Source organism: Scatophagus argus, chromosome 10 (assembly GCF_020382885.2).
Source record: "Scatophagus argus isolate fScaArg1 chromosome 10, fScaArg1.pri, whole genome shotgun sequence".
Taxonomy (NCBI): domain Eukaryota; kingdom Metazoa; phylum Chordata; class Actinopteri; family Scatophagidae; genus Scatophagus; species Scatophagus argus.
In genome coordinates this window covers 9621513-9640609 of record NC_058502.1, presented here as the reverse complement: position 1 = coordinate 9640609, position 19097 = coordinate 9621513, and the positions used below count along the sequence as shown (strand labels likewise).

At 39.5% G+C, this 19097-nt stretch overlaps 1 protein-coding gene across 9 annotated transcripts in view; it reads left to right on the top strand.

Moving 5' to 3' along the window:
• Nucleotides 1-19097, top strand: part of LOC124065958 (protocadherin-15-like) — a 181045-nt gene that overhangs the window by 93412 nt on the left and 68536 nt on the right. For all 9 annotated transcript variants that reach the window (XM_046401952.1, XM_046401951.1, XM_046401945.1 and 6 more), the window contains 7 exons: nucleotides 4177-4383; nucleotides 6664-6798; nucleotides 9509-9658; nucleotides 11138-11331; nucleotides 12381-12513; nucleotides 12754-12833; nucleotides 17796-17889. In XM_046401952.1, the coding sequence (XP_046257908.1) occupies nucleotides 4177-4383; nucleotides 6664-6798; nucleotides 9509-9658; nucleotides 11138-11331; nucleotides 12381-12513; nucleotides 12754-12833; nucleotides 17796-17889 (993 nt within the window). The remainder of the gene's footprint in view (nucleotides 1-4176; nucleotides 4384-6663; nucleotides 6799-9508; nucleotides 9659-11137; nucleotides 11332-12380; nucleotides 12514-12753; nucleotides 12834-17795; nucleotides 17890-19097) is intronic.

The following is a 19097-nucleotide window of genomic DNA, read 5'->3' as shown; positions in this document are numbered from 1 at the left end:
GAGTATTTTGACTTTATGGAACTTCATGCTTTTTACTCTGCTACAGTTGTCTCAAAGCTTTAGTTACCAGTTAGATTTGACATTACAATTTTCAATAAAGCACTTCCTGTTCAGCAAAAACCATCTTCAGATTTAGTAATTTTGAAATTTTTGATTAAACTGAAGGGTGAAATACTGGCTCGATTCTTAAAAAAAAAAAAAAAAAAGATCTGTAGGGACGAGCAATGTCACAAAGCTGCAAACTGGACTGTTTTTATGAACTCATGAAAAGTTGACTTTTTAGAGAAATGTTATTCTCACAAGACAGCCACACTGCAAACACTGGCAGACAACATACCCAGCAATGTACCAGATTTCGGTACTGAGTTACCGTTATATATGATTTTGCATAGACATACCAAAACCTGTTATTGGGGCTCGAAGTTTCAAAGCGACAGAGACACCAAGCATCCCCATAACCATAGCAACCCACTCACTCCTGCCTGCATGCACACAAAGGGAGAGAGAGGGGAAGGAGCAGAGATGCTATGCTGCTGCCAGAAGGGACACTGACTGAGATTACAGCATGCATGGCAATAAGTTACTGTATAATAGATTTGTGGATATTTCTCACTTTCCTCCTGACAGTCTGAATAACTCACTGCTGCGCAATGTTGCTGTTGCGCTGTGCTGCTTTTTCTTGTCTTGACTTGACTGATCTTTCAAGCTTGTGTTTTAGCGAACTTTAAGAGTAACAATAACATGCTAAATCAGAAACCTGAGTTATCTGTGCTGGGCGTAGTGAAGTGCATGGCTGATGGGGACATTGCACCCTCAAAAAATGTGTGGTTATGCTCTAGATCGAGCTGTTTTAGTTAGTATTTCTTGCTTTTGGGCTTTGGTTATGCATTATGAAATGCATCTCTCTGTATCGTCCTCTCTCTCTTTTTTTTTTTGCCTGCCTTCACCTGGACTTTTTATTAAGTGAACAAAAATTATATTTTGTCTTATGTAAAGTTATGTGAACAGATAGTACCCAAACCCAAGACTGAATTATTAACGTAAAATGTGATTAACTAATAAATGTCAAACTTTAATAAATTTTAAGACTGATATTATATAGAGATATATATATGGGAATCTTACCAGTTTTTTAAAGATAATGGAGGCGAACCTCATGTAGATGTGCCAGTCTGTTCACACGGCCAGCAAATTTTGACATAAAAAAAGACCACCTAATCAGGTTAATCAGGCTGCTGCTGTTTGCAAAACAGATACACATCACAATACACTGCCTCCGATATTTGATAAGATAATAATGAATTATGACCAGTTCCTACACCAAGTCCTATACAAGTGGAATTAATAAATAATAATAATAAATAAGTCCTATCAAGTTGAATAATTTCTTATAGATTGTTTTTATACATACACAGAAATCCCAGAATGTTTGGTCATGAAAACTTAAGTCATGGAAAACGAACATTGATTCCTCTCCAGTTTATTATTTTAATTAAGCATCTTGATTCTGCTCTCATATGTTTTATGTGCTTGTGCCACATCAAGTTTAACTCATATCTCAATACCTTAAGCATGCACCTACCCTCTCCAACCACATAACCTCACTCCTTGAAGGCCATTAACCTTATCTTTAGCTGCTTTGGAGATGGGGTAAAAAAGATGTTATGATTTATGGACTTAGCAGGGGGATGGGCTGCTGCACTCTCATGAATCCTAATTTAGCACAGAGCCAGGGTTTGCTTTGGTGCTGCTGGTGCAGAGCAGCAGTGCAGATGAACTTTCTGTCCACCCATCACTAACCTCAAGACACCTCTGAGCGCTGCATGACCTGCTGTTTACCAGGATAGCTGGGGAGCAAAGAGATGAGAGGAAGTGCTGATTTCCACAAGAGGAAGGAAGCGAGAGTAGATTGATCATTTTAGAGACATTTAACATGTCTTCAGGAGGATGCTACATACCTAGTGGAAGGGAGTCAGTTCAAAGGGGGAAGCAGGAAAAGACCAGCATAGATGGTGAGATGTGTCTGGAGGATGGTAGGAGCCTTATCTACCCCGGTCACAGAGAAGGAGAGGAACCATTGCTCAAGGAAAGGGGCAGGAAAGTGAGAATTAGACTTTGATGTTTTTAAAGTGCTCTGATGCAGCACAGTATGTGGTGTACATAGCTAATGCTTGAGGAAATAAAGAGCTGATGCTGGAATGAGCTGCAGGATCTCAAGCATATTATAGTAAAACACATCTGTTGTTTTTCAAAAGTCGAGATTGATGCTGATGGAGCCATATCCACCAAGATGACTAGGATGAAATGAAGACAAGTGACAAAGGCAGATGGAGATGGAGGGGAAAAAATGTCTGGTTAAATGAAAAAAGAAAACAAAGAGACTCAGTGTGATGCTTAAAGGATGATGGAGCCAGGATGGGAGAATCAAGACTGAGTGATAAATAGTGAATTCTAATAGTGGCGAATCTCCTGCAGGCTTGTATGTTGTAACAGTGGAGCACAGGTCATTTAACACTGCCTCCCAGAAATAGGGACACCGCTAAAGAGCTAAATCACCAGGGAACACTGTAATCCTACACCCTCTTTTCTCTCTCTTTGATAAAAAAATGTGTGTGTGAATGTCGAGGAAATAGATCCAGACACATATGATTTGTCTGTCAATGACAGCTCTTTTCCCTCAGGTGTTTGTGTGAGATTGGATCTTTGGGTCAGCGCAGTGTGGCTGTTCTTTATTATCACTCAGACAAGGAAAAAAAAGTAGGCGATTTTTAGAAAAGATAGTCTGGTATAACATTGTGATGGTAATAAAAACAGTTGTGATACCCAACTGGAGTAAAATTTCACTGGATGTGCCAAAACTGCAAAGGTATAGTCTGCGGTCATAGCTTACAGAAACAAGAGACAGTGAACAAAAAAATGACAGTTTTGTGGCCTCTGCACTCCTACATTTAGCAGTAGAACATTACAGAATATTCTTCTGTTACAATCAGCACTGTGCAACACTAGCCCAGTGAAATCGAGCTAATGTGCAGAATTAGTTTCGGGTCATGGCTTAAACTGATGTCGTCTCACTCCCCCGTCTCCATCTGTATTTTCAAAGCCTTAATGTTTCTGAAGCATCCCAGTGTGGGAGCCAATGGTGAAGTATGTGCTTAGGAGGGGAATGATTGCAGTGACATCCTGACCAAACCGCATTCATTTGGTTGAACTAAGAACAGCTTGAATTAAAGAACGGCTTCTTTAGGTTTTGGTACCATTTTGTACCATATTATGGAAACAGTCATGTCACCTGCTGTGATGGAAAAGTGTCATTGTGATTTGTGAATCATGATTGTGCGGCATAGTTTGTTGATAAATTAAAATGCATTTTAGTCATGCATTTTGGGAGAGTGTACAGCTCCAGGCGTCTCTGAGTAAGCTGTGTCGGAAATTTTGTTGTCGGAATACCTATACGTTTTTGGAGAATGTTGCTGGTTTTCTCAAGAACTGACTATTACTTGTTTCAGCACTTTTCAACTGTTTTGCCCACTCTTTTCTGAAGCTAACATGCAAGTTGACATTTAAATGGGTTGTGTCCTATGAGAAGGATATCAACATGCCGAAGATATGAACAGGTGTCAAGTGGAATTCACGGTTCATTCAAGCTTTCAGGAAAAGCAGAGACCATGTGCAGAAACGCACAGAATTCACTTCATTGAGTTTTGCACAGCAGTGGGGACAGTTCAAACTGCGTACAAGTCCTGGTACACTCGTTTACTTGTTAATTGGTTCACTGCAGCACAGACTTAGCCAATAATATTTCCATTTAGCCTCCATCTATCGTTGGTCACTCATTTGACAGAGTATCAAGAAGCACTAATTACTGTCTCTCCCCTACAAATGATGGTATTTGCGTGAAGTGCCCTGGTAATTACTAAGGCTTAATCCTCAGTGGACCCCTGATTAAATTTAGTCAATATATCTTTTTGTAATTGAAATGACACTCAGAGAAATTACTCCTTTCTGTGGCTGCACAAGAGTTGGGACAGCGTAACTCTTGAGTGAGTCACTTTTATCATCCAGCTCATTATTAGCGCTTCGAAATAATTTCCAGTAGACTGCTTTTCAGACTTCTGTAAAGGCTTGTTGATACACTAAGGAGGACTCTCTCTCCATTTTTTTCTTCTTTTTTGTCAGGCTGAACAGGACAACGGTCACCCCCTCCCAGCCTTTGCTGACCTCATTATCGAGATCCTGGATGAGAACAACCAGGCACCATATTTCCAGTTTGCCACCTATCAGGGCTACGTGAGTGAGTCCTCCCCAGTGGGTACGACTATCTCAGTCAACGCCAACCTCACTGCTCCCCTGGGAATCATCGCGCTGGATAATGACATTGAGGAGGTAGAAAGAAGCCACCATTGTCAGCCTGTGCTGCTGCTGCCTATGCTTTACAGATATCCACCCATGCATGTGTGCATACAAACACAAAGCACTTGTAGTGCTTTGAGTAAATATTGATTGAAATGCCGCAATTATTCATGCATTTGTGTTATGGACTCGTGACATGTTCATAAATGATTTTTCCTGCTGTATTTGTTTTTTTTGTTGTAGCTGGCTCATGGCGATACGCCTGTAGGTAAAGGGGCTGCTTTTAGATGCAAACACAGACTTTCTCTCTCTCTCTCTCTCACACACACACACACACACACACACACACACACACACACACACACACACACACACACAGAGTACTACAGGGATATCCCGATCGGGTTTTTTGCTCATAACTGCTGATGTGAGTCCTTTTAATATTAAGTATCTTCTGATGCTCAGATTAATCCAATATTTATGTTTTCCTACATAATACAACTACGCTAAGCACACTTGATAGCTTAAAATAGACCTACGTTTATATCAGTTAAGCCAGTTCAAGAAAGGGATTTGACTGCTTTTCAGCTCTGCATTAAACCTGCATCACAGCTTTAATTGCAATATTTTGCACAGCATCATAATGTTTTCATCGTAACTTTTGAAAGAGGATTGTCAGTGTGGAGCTGCTGAGGCAGGAAAGTTTGTCAGGATTTAGACAACTTCTCTTCATCTCCACTTTGAGCAAAATGCTGATGGTTACACTCACATTTATTTTGTTTGGTGTGGCTAAAATTTGCTCTGCTGGCTGTGGCACAATGTCAGTGTAGATGGCATGAATCGAACCTGTTTATGTTTATTTGCTCACAGTGCAGCACATTTGACACCTGCGGTACCTGGAGCACAACGAGTTATAATAAGCAAAGGATTAGATTTGGATAGGCTTTGCGTAACCATTACCAATCCATTAAAAAAAAAAAAAAAAAAAAAAAAGCCCTTGATCAGCTTGATTCCTACTCTGCAAATTGATTCACGACATCTCTAACGTTAATTCATGCATCACTTTGCGAAAAAAGTAAAAAACAAAGTGAGAGCACTCATCACTGCTGGAGACATCCTCAACATGCTATTATAAACTTTGTAACTCTGCTTTGGAGAAAAAATAAATTAAATCGTGAGCTTTCCACTGTGTCACAACAGCATAAATTATATGTTTTCTGTTATCTCAAAATTTCATAAGTGGTGAATTAAATACTGAGCAGGTCTCTGGTAATGATGGGTGTGCACTGACTTTTGTATCCTACTGGGAGTGTGCGTTTTTTGCGAGTGTTTTGCTGTGCTGTGCTGTGTTCTCTTTCTCAATAGACAGATGGATGCTTTTGCTGTGGTTTCTGAAGTTGCTTACATCAAAACTTACGCAATTATTCTCTTTGAATACCAGCTTCACCCTTTCAAATAATTTATTTATTTCATTAATTCTTATGTGTGTTGTTGGATTAAGGGGGTGTTTTGACATGTGTGCTTGATAAATTTACAAAGTGTGATTGTGTGGGTGCATGTTTGTGTGTGTTTGGCCAACACAGTGGGAAAACAGTTTTTATACCATTGCAGCACTGAGAGATTTGTATTTAAATGTCTGAAAAATCACTGGTGTACACACAACGAATACTGCCTTTAGTTCATCTTTCAATATATCCCTTTACTCAGTCTTTGGAGAAGATTAACAAATCAAAGTCAAGTGGAAACAGAGATAACAAAATCAATAAGCCACCCAGTCCTGATGTTTACCAAACTCTCTTAAGAGGACTCATTGATGGACGTGAATCGAAGTGGACTCACAGCAATGGACCACAATGGACTCCAGGTTTATTTGTTAACACAGTCTAGCCGCTGCAGTGATGACACATCTTTTGGTAAATGTTTTGTTTTAAAACAAAATGTTTTTAACCTTATTTAGCAATCTAAAAATTGGCTTAAAAAACCCAAAACTTAATGTGGCTGATATTTTTCCCTAAAAATGAACAGGGCGAGTAATGGGCTTACTTTGTCTCAGCAGAAGTCATTTCCTCTCTTCCTTTACTTATTGATACAGCCATGTCAAAAATACATTGGTTCCCGCACCTCCTTTTCCACTGTTTTCTGAAGACAGATGAGGGACCTGCCAGCCGATTACTTTTTTCAACTCTTTGGCAGATCAAAATGTACTGTTTGATAGGTTTTCTCAGCCCCACAGCTGCGGCCTTGGAAAAAACTGATGAAACACTTGTGTCACCATGGTAACATGATTCTTTTTGTGTATCTCCCTGTTGGTAGACGAAAGACCCCATGCTGAAGATTACCCTCGATGACTACACCACGATCTTCGGCCTGACCCCCACTGGGATAATTCGCTACCTGAGGCTTCTCAAACCTGTTGATCGAGAGAAGCAGATGTCCTATACTTTCACGGTAGACCCCAGACTCAGTATAGCTATCTGTAAGACAGCACTAAAGTCCTGTGACCTACATCTCCTATTCTGTGTATATTAATAGAAGTCATCGGTTATACCAAGAGGCACTTGCAGATGCAAAGGTGACCTGGCACTTTTAGAGCAATATGACCTTTATCAGTGGTCAGATGTTCACTTGGGTTTAAAAAATTGAAAAATGTGAACCAAAGGCACATCAGCAGAAATATTAGCTAAATGGTGTCAAGCATTAGCCTGTTTCTAAAGACAAACCTATAGGTATTTAGTGTTCAATGTGTTGTATACTGTTTCTTGTTTGCTTATTTCTTCTGTATTTGCAGCACATTTCTTCTTCTTACATTTCTTCCATTTGCTTGTGCTTCTGAAGTTGCCTCGAGCTCTCTCAGCCAACACAGACTTCAAATAAATATTTACTTATTAAATCCACAGCAAAAATAAAACTTGGTCACAAATAAGACCTTCACTCAAACCATTGCAAAATGCTTTGAAAACAGGTAATCAATACAAATTGGTGATTGTGATATTACATAATTAATTATTCTGCCTTGGATTTGACATTATAAAATGACAGTCTGCTATACTTTATCAATTTGAAAAAAATTGTTTGACATTTAGAGTGAGACAAAAGGGTCGATGCCATATCTGTCAATGAAAATAAAGCTGTAACAGCAACTGGTTACTTCAGCTTAGTTTAAAGACAGGAAATACTGAGAAATAGCTATCCTGGCTCAATCCAAAGGCAACAAAATGTGCCTTCCCGTACCTTTAAGCTCAGTGGTATATATGTTATAGTTTGTTTGTTTAATCCATACAGAAACAGGCACAAGAATGGGTTTTTTGTGGTCATCAAGTACGCAAATAAACGTTTTCTCCATATGTGACAGTATTATTTTAATGAGATGTGTAAAGTCTAAATTCTGTGGGAATTGGTAACATATAATATGGTTCAGTCGGTTTAATTGTTTGGTTGGGTTGTTTTGGACATCAGCATCAGCAGTTTATGAAAGTATGATATGTTTGTTGTCTATAGAGAGTTGATGCTTTTATGTACTGCACATGTCCAGTTTTGTTTTTATTTACACCTGCAGTGTAGTTTTCTCTGTGGTTTGAGAGTATAAGGATCAGAAATGTTGTTTTTTATTTATTGGATAAGTGCTAAATAAGCTTTTAAGCTCAGGATCCACTGTGAGTACACATTATAGTGAAAGCCAGAGGGGTTTCCTCTGGTTTGCAGTGGTGACTGTGCTGCACAGTGCATTTTTAAATTTCCACGCCCTCCTCAGCTCTTCAGAATCGTTTCTGCTTTGGATATCAGATGCAAAGGAGAAATTCAATCCCATGATCATCAGCAGCACTGTCCTCCTATTTCTGTAACATCCCCCACCTCACTGTTTCCAGCCAGAATAAAAGATGATGTTCATTGCCTGGGGAGTATTTTAATGGTTGATGTTGATGTTTCGCAGAGACCTGCTGTTTATGAAAAGCTAGACAGTTTCAGAGGTAGATTTATAACGACTTAACCCTTCTAGATCCTCTCTCGTGCAAAAACTCCACTTGCATGCATTTGTGGTTGATGTGGATCATTTCATCCTTTATGAGAATGTCTTTATCAGAGATGTGCCACTGTACCAGTTTTACCATTTAGCCAGTTAACCAACCAATTAAATAGTACATGAGTCTATACATGGATTCAATTCACGAGCCATATGTTTTTCTTGTAATACAAGATGTCTTCTCTCTAAAATTGAAACGGGTCAAACTTATCTTCAAGATGAGAAACAGCATCGTTTTTGCATAATACTTATGAGATAACAGTATAGAGGTATTTATGAGACTGTTATTGAGAGAAATCTTGTCTCTCTCTAAATGTGTGTGAGTGACATTGTTTACATTGGTTTTGTATAGGTGTGTATTTGTGCAGAGATGTGTCAGTACTTGCACATGTTTACAAGTGTCTGTACATACAGTTATGATGAGTCAGTGAATCCAAAGGTGCTTTCCCATTGGCTCCCAAAACATGTGTGGCATCTGTCTTCCTGGGACTGGCTGGACAACAAAAACACTGTTAGATAGGACAAAAAACAGCTGCTGTCATATGTGTTATCATATGTTTCTGAGTAGCACCTTTGTTGTGAATGTTCAGCTGCTACTAAGGGCAGTTGAAGATGCATAGTGTACAATATAACCAGCAAAACATGTCATTTCTATTACAGTACTAAGTGTAAATTTTGGAGAAAAGCCATTTCCCCTTACAGAAATGCATATTTCTTGCTACTGCCAAAGTTGTTATTTAAATCTTAAATCTAACTTCATTTGTTGTTCTTCTCAGCCTGTATTCTTTCTCCCTTGCCAAGTATTGGAGATCAGAGCTGTCAGAGACAAATAAACATGCAGTTTGCTCAGTTTGCAAACTGTCCTTTAGGCAAGCTTTACACAAACTCTCATTTCATCTTTGTAAAGGCTTTTCTGGCATTAAGGGAATGAAAAATGAGCATATACAAAGGCACAGTGTAAGTGACTTCATTGTGGTGGTAGAAACATGTGGAGGCTTGACACGTCTTATCAAAACAACAGCAATCTTAAAAGCATATAGAGTTATAGAAAAATGTTCAGAGATTTATTTCAACAAATATTTACTTGTCTTGAGTTTCTAAAGCTATAACCCTTATTTCTCTTTCTTGTGTTTACAGATGGTGGCATCGGATGGCGTCCAGCAGAGTAGCCCAATAACTGTCAGCATCCTGGTCATTGATGCCAATGACAATACGCCCACATTTGCTGAGGTCTCCTACAGCGTTGAAGTCTTCACAGACATGCAGCCCGGGGAGACGGTACTACAGGTAATCAATCCAACGATCGTCCTCTTGCCTTTCTTCCTCTCTGTTGCTCTGGCACTCCGCTTCACGCCTCTGTCTTTGTCCCCATCACACAGAATCTCTTTCACGTACGTTCTTTCATGCTCAGAGCAAATAACCACAACAATCCAGTGCATTGTGTTGACAGGCAAACCCCTGGAACAGTTCCCCTCGCTTCATCTGCAGTCATGACAGACAAGTCAGAGAGAATGTTTCTCTCCATCCTCAGTGCGCAGGCTGTGGAAACCTTTTATTCAGTAGATCAGCTGCTGTCATGAGTGAATTCAATTCATAGTGGTAGGCATCAGTGATGACCATTTATCAATCTCCCCATTTGTGTAAAAGGATTTAAAAACAGGATTTTTTTAAACAATATTTTTAATTTTTTTTGTGTTCTTTTTATGGATTAGGACCATTGCTTACTTAATCTCATCAATGCATCCACGCACAGGACATTTGTAAGGCTATGCGCAGGCACGTATACACACACACAGTGTTCAGAATGTAAATCCGCAACCCCATTCTGCTGTATCTATTAATGTGAGAAGTTACCTCATTTCATTGCCCCTCATTTTGTAGTCGGAGCATGATCTTTTCGTCTTTCAATTGATCTGTCCTCTCAGCACAGCTTGTCCAAAAAAATGTCAGACCGCTGAAAAGGTCAAGTTTAATCTGTCTTAAAAACCAGCCGTTTCACCCTCCCTGAAATGAGGCCAAGGGTCACAGAGTGTCTGGTTTGACCGCTTAACCGATTTTTATAAGCCATTTATGAGAACTGCAGGCCCCCTGAGGATGATGCTGCTTATTTGATGCAACGTTTTTTTACTCCCAACGTCAGGAGCATGAAAAAGGAGCTCTAGGCACCCTGTTATTAAAGTTTCAAGGCCTTACAGATATGAAGCCAACTACACTGTCAGGGCTCATAATTACAAGCAGCGGGATGCCCAAGTAATTGGCTTGAGAAAAATGGTGGTTGCTTAATTCAATTGATAAAACAGTATGAAAGAAACAATCTATTTACGTATTTCTGTATCCTTTATTTAATTGAACTTCCCACAAAAAAAAAAAAATGAAAAAGAAAACAGTCCAGCAACTGTTGTCTCAGGACCGTATATTCCATCAATACCAGCTTCACTGATCAAGTTTGGTCAGACTGCAACGTAAGTGCCATACTCTCAGGTAAATGCCAAGTCTTTGTTCCTATCTATACATGGCACAAAGGTCATGTGTTCATTGGATGATAATAGGGTACCAAAATGAATATGAGGTTGACTGAAGTCAGTCGCAACCCCCTGCTGAGAAATGTTTACTGCTTGACTGGTTCAGTAAACATGTTGCTAGCGGCTGTCCAGAACTTCCCCTGCAAAACTACAAAGTACAGATAAGACTACACACACGGACACATATATAAATAATTATTTGTATAATGCATACCATTCGCTTTCTCTCCTTCTATTCTTCCAGTTAACAGCAGCAGATGCTGATGAGGGACTCAATGGTCTGGTGACCTATGAAATATTGGCAGGTGCCCAGGGACACTTCATCATTAGTAATCGCACTGGACGCATTACTGTGGCGCCTGGTGTCACTTTAACGGTGGGACGATCTTACGCGCTGACTGTCAAGGCCTCTGACAATGCACCGGAGATCCAGAGAAGGTACTGCCTTGCATGTTCACTCTCTTCTTCTAATGTGATGTGTTTTTCATTACTGCCGTGGCCTTGAGGTTGGGAAAGCGGCTTGTGACCGGGTCGCCGGTTCAATTAAGCCACCAGACACCAAATATGTGTACTGCCAATTAAAGTTTATTCTTCTTCTAAAGAATAAAAGAATAGATATTTTTCTAAACTTAAGCATACACAGCTTCACTTTTGTGTCTCTTCTGGATTGCAGGGAGCTACCAGCATGTTTTTATTTGTTTTAGTCTTATTTCATTAAATTTCTGCTCATAGGGATTCATAAGTTAGCTTTCAAATAGAACAGAATGTCCTGTCTGGATTATGGAAAAATAATTTTTCTTACCTGTTGTGGGTCAAAAAAGGTCTTGTTCTAGAAATTGTTTCCTCTTTATCTTATGGTTTAAAAACAATTAATTTATTTTGTGAACAGAAGAAGTATCTCAGCTCCAAGTATAAGATGTTATATTTGGGAGTGCAGTAGGTGGCCTCTTTGATTTCACTAAGTAAAACAAAGGTGAGCAAAGGCACATTTCAACCCAGGACTAAAAGAAGTTGCAGCTTAAAATAATGGCACAATGTAGAATGCAAAATGGTTATTGTACTGCACATGTCAGAAAATCTTCTAGGCGATACCTTCATAGCAGTTTTACAAAAGATTTCTCACACAGCTGATAAATTAATAATCAGTGCAGTCAGTTCCATTTTCACATATGTTGCTGTGAACAGCTGGGAACGGGCAGACTGAATTTTCATTCATGGTCAGATCATCAATGAAAGGCTTTTGCTTGATGCTTGTGAATGTATATCCTGCATTGAACGATGATCCCACTTAAAAGAAATATACCCAAAACCTGCAGACTTTTTTTTCCCTTTCTGCAATCAGCCTTCTCATAAGAGAACTTTGATGTAAGAAATCTTATGAATATTGTTCACTGTGCTGTGAGCTTGGTGCTTCACTGTGGCTCACCAGGTTGTCAAGGAGAAATCAATGCTGTCATTGGACTGATGTGTGTTTTTCATTCTACCAGGAGCTCCATCACTACAGTGTACATTGAGGTTTTGCCGCCCAACAACCAGAGCCCTCCACGCTTCCCTCTCCTCACCTACAGCCTGGAAGTCAGTGAGGCCATGAGGATAGGAGCTATTCTGCTCAATCTTCAGGTGAATACATATTCTCACACAAGACACATGCAAATCATCTGTAGTATTTAATTAATCATTCAGTATGATGCTACAGGTTGTAGTTCATATAGGATATCATTTATGAACATTTTTCCCTTCCCTTATGCTATCTTTTACTCCAGTCCAGCATCCTAGTTCCTCAGCCTGTCATATCACATAATCTTCAGCTATAATGGTACTTCTTATGATCTTCAAGAGCCTGCTTTTCTATTCCCTCAGGCCACAGACAGAGAAAATGACCCAATCACGTACAGGATTGTGAGTGGGGATTCCCAGAAGGTCTTCAACCTCTCTGAAACGTGAGTTCAGATGTTTTCTATGTTTTTGTTTTTTTTTTTTAAGAACAGCGGGCCCCATAAGTGTTCCCACCTTGACCTACTTGAGATGGTGTATGTATATATTTATTGATTGAAATACAAGCAAATTATTGATAGACAGCAATTTACTTTTACAAAACAATTTTAAAGCAAAGAACAGGAAACTGTGTGGACTTTGTCTTGTGTTTATGTGGGTTTCCTCCTTTTCTTTCAATTTTCAGTGGAATGCATGTCACTGTAGGTGAATTGGATCATGTAAATAGTATTTTGGTGTGAATGGGTTTGCCTGTATATGCTGTCCCCCATTTGTCTTCCATGTTTGAACATGATAAACAGGTATGATAAATGCGTGGTTGCAAAATACTTTGCTAGACTGCAGTCCAGCTGCCAGGCAAAGGCAAGCACTGACATCAGTGAGGTCAAAGCTGCGTGCTTTATTGAATTTGCAAAAGCTGTACATGGGCAAAGAGTAATAATATGTTAAAAATGTTCTCTCCTTTGCTGTGATGACCATGGAAGGCCCTTCAGACAAAGCAGGCGGCCGGGTGGTGGGAATGAAGGACAAGAGACAACAAAGGATGTGCAAATGTGATGATAGGGAGTAGATGCATGGTAATTACTGGTTTTGGCTGATTTAATTTAGGCAGTATATGACTTTGTTTTATGAATATCGGTGCTGGCTGTTGTCACCATCAAGAATCACAGCAAACCAAATTGAAAAACATAGCTTACATTCACTGGCTCCCTTGGGCAGTTACTTGTGTCTGTGCAGCCAGTATTGTAGTTGAGTTTATCCAGAACAGATAGATATGCAATAGATGTCATATGTGCAGGGTGGACGGAAAGAACAATAGTAAAATGACATATTGGACAAACAAATTAACAATATTAGATAACCAGAGTGCAGGTCGATGATTATACAAATCCATCACATATAATGATGGATTCAAGAAGATACTAACCAACTTCCAGGTGCAGCTCAAGATAAGCTAGACTGACTTGCCTACAATGAATGTATGGAGCCAAGATCCATCAGTCTTTTTTATTACTACATAAATAAATGTATCTTAGATGAGGGGGCTTCTGTTTTGTGATTGGTGACAATTTTCAAGACATTAATATATTGTTCAGTGGTATGAGGAAATGAACAGTCCAAGTTTCTTTCATTTATCACCAGAAAACCATTAATATTCTACTGTAGCATTTAAGCAGAAATAAAACAGTGAAAGATGTGAATTTTTTAGCATTTTCAATTAAGTCAGAGCTACCAGAAGCTGATAGAGCTGTAACTCTGAAGAACTCTGCAGAAATAAAGATACAGAATGAAAAAAAATTGTATTTGATGGGTTTGGTTCTACTCATGTTTTCTGTGCTCATTCTCTCCAGCTCTCTACCCTTCTCAGCCTTTATGTTGTGTAAGAGAAGAAGACAATATTTCTGATGATGAAAAGGACCCCAAATATCTTACCTTACCTCTCATAATCAATATCAGCTTTTGGAAAAACCCGCCTCACTTAACTGCTAGTAGGGCGCAAGGGAAAAGCATAAAATATTAAAGTGGTCACTGCTTTTTACCGTCCCTTAAATAAGCATGCAAATATGGAGAGAAGAAACGTGGGGAGACTGAAAATGTAGCACCCTGCCAGACACGTTTCTCACTAATTGATTAAAGCCTCTTTTGTCTGCATCCTCAGTCTCCTGGTTATGCAAGGGCAAGCTATGTTGCAGCACCGCATCCCTGCCACTTGCTCACTCTTAATCTGCTCCATTGTGTTTATTTAATGGAGTATGTTCACTTTATGGTTTGGTGGTTGTAATGGTAAGCAAAAACAACGGCAGTGTGATCAAAATAAGAAGAGACTGCTGTTGTTGCCGATGGCACGGTTATCGCTAAAACGAGATGTGACAGAAATCTTGCTGAAATAGATACACACATTTTCCTTTAGTACATTGTCGTTGTAATATTACAATCCCATAACAAGCTCTGGGCAGCCTAGCCACATAATAACTTCAAGCAGGTGCTGATATAGCACATGATGAATCAAAGAATGATTAGCTGGCATGCTGGATGAGTGTGCAGTATAGAGAGCCTTACTTCACACTCTCATTTTTCAACCCTTCAGAACTCCAATATGATTCAGTGAAGAGGTTTTTGCATTGCTGCATGTTCATATGCAGGCTACATATGGGGCTGGTTCAGTCCAGTTATTTTGAATAATGAGCTCTCCAATCTATAACTCCCTGTAAATGGGGCAGGTTCCCCTGAGGGAAGTGAAAAGGCTTCAGATTCACTAAATATTTGTGGTAGTGAGCAAGAAGCAGCCTTGAACCAGTGATATGGAGTCTGTTAGCCAATAGGCACTATACAGGGAACATTCACTCCTGGCATACTAATTGGAAAAAGCAGGAACACAGGTTAACACAACAAAAACAAGTATTTATAATGTCCCAGGTTCTGACGGGACTAATGGTCAGTTGATTTGTAACAAAATGATGTTTGGGCAGACAAAACAGAAATCAACATAGAATCAAGTGCTGGAAATGTGCTGTATGCACCTCCTGAAGAGCCTCTAAATATACAGTGAGACCAGTGGACGAGCTGATGGTGGTTTTTCACTGATAAACTAATATTGGTGTACGTGTGTATAGTCATTTAGAAACAATGTCTCATTTGATAGATGTTCATTAGAGAGAACTGACAAGTTGATTTCAACTTTTCCAGTAGCTTACATACAATATTCATCAAAATCTTAACACTGGCATTGATTAAGTTGAAGAAATGAGCAAGAGAGGCTAGATTTTGAATTTTGTTAAATTGAAATATTAGGTATATCAATGTCATTTTCAAAAATCTTGTATTGGTCAGGGTGTAATCCACAGATCTTGCTTATTTTTGGTGATGACAAAATGACTTTTGAGGCCAAACCTTTTTTGTTTGTGTATAGCATCTCAAAATCTAAATCTAACTGAGAGGCCACATCAGCTATGTTACTTGAACTTTTTTCAGTGCTTTCTTATGACCCCATCGGGGGCCAATTGTCTTGCACGAAGTGTAATTGAAACTGAAAAAGAGTGAGAGTGTGGAGTGGAGTGAAGGTATACCTTTCATTGCCCCATGAATCCAAACACTGCAGTGTCATTTTTAAATCAACTCAACACAACACAACACATTTTATATTATACATTTTATATTATACAATTCAAGTACAAATTTCATTTTTTATTGGTTTTTGTTGTTGTTGTTGTTGTTGTTTAATTTCCCCTTTGTGGAATCACCAAAAAATTTCTGCTACCTTGAACTAACGTGTACATCAAGTTCAGTTTACAATCGGGAAACACAATCTGTGCAGAATAAAAAAGCAACAAACTGTGTGACCAGGGTTGGATAGCCTCTAACTGCACCATTGTCACTCTGTAATATGCTGTTAACAGCATCCCGTCTGTCTGACAACATCTTTTCATTTGCGGTGGCTGGGGACAGGAGGCTGGACGTTATCGCACATGATCAGTGAACCTCTCACACCCAGTCGCTCAAGTGTAGCTCAGCACTCCAGCTGCAGTAAGGAGTAAACTCCATAGGCAGGCTAAGTGTCTTTAATCATTCTAGTCTCTATCATCAACATCACCATAAGGATCATCTCATTATCACTATAGTCATGACAATTAACCTTGTATATCTTCATTATCACATTAACATCAAAGCTTTGTGTACCTCCAGTTCATCAAGCACAGAGAAGTCTATTTTCTGCTTGCATGTGTATGTATAAATAAACATGAGCATAGCAGCCAGTGAAGGATGTTGATGCATTTGTGTAGTGTTTTTGAAAAGCTGTGTTTGCCCTCTTGAACCACCGATTATCAGGTGTATTCAAAACAATGTGTTCAGCGTAACTTGAGGCAAGTGATTTGAGAAACAGACAATGTTAATCAAGGGTATGGTGCTTTGCCTGCCAGGTTTTAAGATGTGGCTCTAACATGTGATGTTTGTGGACTGGAGGTGCGGGAAAGAAGAAGCAGTCACGTTCTGCTTGGACTGTCTGGCCAAAGGAGCTTTAAATTAGAAATGTGAAGGAGCAAGGGGACAGCAGGGAATTGCGACAGGCATTAATCTAGCAGTGCGTTCAGATGCATTCATCTCTCCTTTCCAGTCTTGAGTGTGGCATTGAAATTGTTTTGTCCATGCTGTGTGTGTGTGTGTGCGCACACGTGTCGATGTGTAATTGTGTGTTGATGTATATTACTCATATTGTTGGGGCATAAATCTGTTTACATGGTCATACTGTGGGGACTCAGCTTCTTTATGGGAACAAAACACCAGGCTCCATAACTTAAATCATTAATTATTAGGGTGAAAATTGGTTTAATGTTAATATTATATTTAGGTTAATGTGCCCAAAAATGAAAAGTGGAAACGTGACTATGTGTGTGGGTGTGTGTGTTTTGTTTGTTTGTGTGTCTGCACTTGCACTTACTTGTCTTGTGTGCCTGTGTGTGCAAACAAAGATAATTCAGTGTTCTGCTTGGGAATGCATCCACACTTTGTGTTCAGAATGCCGGAGTGCCAAATTATACCCTGTGAACGAGCAGGAGGGCTGCTGTGTCTTCTGCAGTCATTGGAAAGAAAACATGAATCTTGCTGTCTGTAGTCCATGTGCTTTGGGACCGAGAGGCAGGCTACGGAGAGAGAAAGACGAGTGGGAGCATTTAAAAACCCACCTGCTCTTCTCCCTGAACTCATCCTCCTCTATCATCAACCATGTTTTATAAATCTGTCCAGTCTGGAAGTAAATGAATTCTGAAGTGCAGCCTTCTCCATCACCCATGATTGCACCAGTGATTAAGTTTTAAATCTGTGTTCCTTTTTTGCGAGGTTGCTTTTATCAATGCTTTTAGCTCTTTCTGTGTCATAGTAATGCAAGTGTCTTCTCGGATACGTCTCTGCAGGATTGGCCTTCTTCTTCTGGGAAAGCCTCTGGACAGAGAGACTACAGACCAGTACCGTCTGATTGTCACAGCCTCCGACGGCAACCCTGGAGGGGTGAGGCACAACCCTCTTTATTAAACCGTTTGCCTGATTCCTGAGGGTCAACGATCCTTAAACATTTTGAACATATTAAGCTCAAATGAGGTCTTCTCACACAATCTTTCTTTCTCACATTAGCTCCGATAATTTGACTCATTGAACCCAAGTGCTTCATTAAACTGGAAAAGTGTTTGAATTCACAGAGTTTAATACTCTGTAGGTTTGTCACACATTCACAAAATCTGTGGTAGCACTAGAAGTCAGCAGCACCACTTCATTGTGCCAAGCCAATACAGCAACAGAATAATGAGGGCTGTCTGCTCATATAAGTCCATATGCTGTGTGTGGAGATTATATTTTTGTGATTTTGGTCACCTATTGAGTTCCTTATTGGGAGTCCTCCACTGACTGTTAAAAGCCATTGAAAAGGAAATGCTGTGTATACAATTGTGGTAGGGTAAGAGGTATTTTTTCCCCGACAGCACAGTTGTGCTGTGTTTATCAGGACTGACGTTCAGGTCTTTCAGCCTGTTGCTAACACAGCGTGATGCTGGCTCAGTGCTGCTTTTAGGATCACCGTTTGTCGTGCAAATGGATGTTCACACCTCCTGGTTGACATCTGACAAAAATATGTCTTGGTGGTGTGTATTTTAGCTACAGTGAGTTTTAACTGTCAAATCAATGTTCATCTACTCTAAACAGTTGTGTGTTTTTTTAAATAACTAATGGATAAATATAGCTATATGTAGCGGTCTGTAACTAACTTTTGCTATCCCACATGCAAAGATAACTCTTATAGGAGTACTGCAGTAATATGATGTTGCACTTGCATCAAAAAAATGGTGGCTCAAAATCAAAGCAGTTGAAAACAAGACATATAGATTTTCATCATATGGGCCAAGCTCTTGTCAGACTTGACAAACCTCTTTCATAGCTACAGATAAGATTTTAAAATAGCCCATACAATGTCATCATGAGTGGTTGAGACTTTTGAGAGTATTCAGTTACCAAGCTGTCTCTTTAAGTTAGCTTAGAGAAACAGGAAACACTGTAAAGGAAAGTGAATGCTGGCTGCTCCTTGTCCCGCCGAGAGCTGATAATCATATAAACCGTCTTAATTTAATTAGACTTCACCTCAGTTGGCTCAGATTTTGCAGCTGTCTCTGTTCCAGACAGAGGTGAAATGTGGTTCCCTGTTTAAGATGCTGTGTGTGATAGGTAAT